Source organism: Cebus imitator, unplaced genomic scaffold, assembly GCF_001604975.1.
Source record: "Cebus imitator isolate Cc_AM_T3 unplaced genomic scaffold, Cebus_imitator-1.0 Scaffold1076, whole genome shotgun sequence".
NCBI lineage: Eukaryota > Metazoa > Chordata > Mammalia > Primates > Cebidae > Cebus > Cebus imitator.
The window spans coordinates 70,224-71,980 of NW_016108391.1; the positions used below are offsets into that span (position 1 = coordinate 70,224).

The 1,757-nt window shown below is 44.2% G+C and overlaps 1 protein-coding gene, 1 non-coding gene and 1 pseudogene across 2 annotated transcripts in view; all 3 read right to left on the reverse strand.

Moving 5' to 3' along the window:
- Positions 1-82: 82 nt before the first annotated feature.
- LOC108298773 (60S ribosomal protein L7a-like) overlaps positions 83-1,757 on the reverse strand; it is a 3,401-nt gene continuing 1,726 nt past the window's right edge. Inside the window, exons 2-6 of the mRNA XM_017521355.2 lie at positions 1,398-1,578; positions 1,175-1,254; positions 765-895; positions 433-502; positions 83-248 (exon numbers count right to left, since the gene is read on the reverse strand). Of these exons, the coding sequence (XP_017376844.2) occupies positions 144-248; positions 433-502; positions 765-895; positions 1,175-1,254; positions 1,398-1,578 (567 nt within the window). The 3' untranslated portion in view covers positions 83-143. The remainder of the gene's footprint in view (positions 249-432; positions 503-764; positions 896-1,174; positions 1,255-1,397; positions 1,579-1,757) is intronic.
- LOC119469942 lies at positions 591-656 on the reverse strand (annotated as a pseudogene).
- Positions 967-1,039, reverse strand: LOC119469941. Its single transcript, XR_005198803.1, has one exon. It is a non-coding gene; the product is annotated as a small nucleolar RNA SNORD36 (small nucleolar RNA).

Below are 1,757 nucleotides of genomic sequence, written 5' to 3' on the forward strand. Positions count from 1 at the left end.
AGCCTGGAAGACAGTGAGGCTCTTTAAAAAAAAAAAAAAAGCTATACTTGCTAACCCCAAGATTCAACCCAAGATACCCACAGACACTGGCTGAAGGAAAATTTGCATTAATTATTTTTATTTACAGAAACAGTTATTTACATTTAACCCAGTTTCGTGGCAAGTTCTTTAGCCTTTGCCTTTTCTAGCTTGGCAATGCGAGCCACAGACTTGGGACCCAGGACATTGCCTCCCCAGTGACGCCGGATCTGAAAAGACAAAAACAGGGAGTCAGCTTAGCCTGTTTTCTGAGATTTTCAAGGTTATTAGTTGCGTTGTTCTGTTTGGCTGTTCCAAGTTGATTGCCAAATACAACTGCTCATGAGTTAAGCCAGCCAGTTGTTTGGGAAAAAGATTAGCACATGACAGTATTTTGTGTAAAGCTGATCTTACCTCATCGTATCTGTCATTGTAGTTGGTGCGAATACCTTCCACCAGCTTAGCCAAAGCACCTTTGTCTTCCCTAATAAGGCAGGAGGGAAAACAAAAGTGGGTTTTTGGCCTGTTTCCCTTTTAGAACATGTGTCTTCATTTTCAGCTCAAGACAATCTTTTGCTGAGATGCAATGTGACCACATGGTTTACTCAGGTGAAGAAATTCTTAATCATCACTGGCAAAAGTTCAGATAAACGTTATTTCTTAAAACTAAGACTTCCTTAAGGAAAACAACTGTGAGGCATGGATTAAATGCACTGGCAAAGTCTGGGGCCAGGCTGTGTACTTACGGATTAACGTGTGTGAAGGCGACAGTGGTGCAGGTCTTCCTATGAACTAGACGTCCCAGTCTTGCCTTACCCTTGATGATGCAGTAAGGGACTCCCATTTTACGACAGAGGGCAGGCAAGAAGACAACCAGCTAAAAGAAAGCATTAGTTGAACAGTGTATTTTGACCAAAAGCAGTACATTTCAAAGCTAGCTTGGTAGCAAGTGCTCAGGGTTAAAAAGCTCATGGATTTGCACTTCAAGGTTAAATTCAGTGAGAGATTCACATCATTGCAAGAGCCACGCATGAGTTGGATCCCTTGTCAGTACTGTCCTCACCCACTTTGGTTTCATCACTGACTCGCCATTAGGCCTACTCTCTTCCTGGTACTGACAGAAGCCCTTGGATTAGCAGTCAACAGGCAAACACACCTCAATGGGATCCACATCGTGTGCAATCACCACCAGCTGAGCTTTCTTGTTCTCCACCAAGGTGGTGACGCTGTTAACTCCTAGAACACACAATCACTGTGAGCATTCATGGGGCCTGGTCACAAGAAGCTGGGGTTTACTCTTCAGTCATTTCAGGTGAAGAAATTCTACATCACTGCAACAGACTGCCCCCAGTGTTCACCCTAAGGTGGGGTCTACTCACCTGCTCGGAGGACAGGTGGTCTCTTACTGGGGACGTCCCCTTTGCCAGCCGCTTTTTTCTCGGCCCGGGCCAACAGCCTCTGCTTCTTTTCTTGCTTCGTCTCTGGTCTGTACTTGTGGGCCAGCTTAAGCAGCTGGGTAGCTGGTAAAACACTCTTCAGTTTAGGCTTATAGTCAAGGTTCTAATCCTTATCACTTAATATAAATGCTAGATCGCTGTGCTGGTATGTAAGAACTATAATGTAATGACAACTGCAGTTCAAGAAACCAAACCATTGACTCTCATGTTCTGGATGAAATAAGCAATCACTGATTTTAACAAACTCATCAACTTCAAAAGCTCCCGTCACCCAAAAGCCTC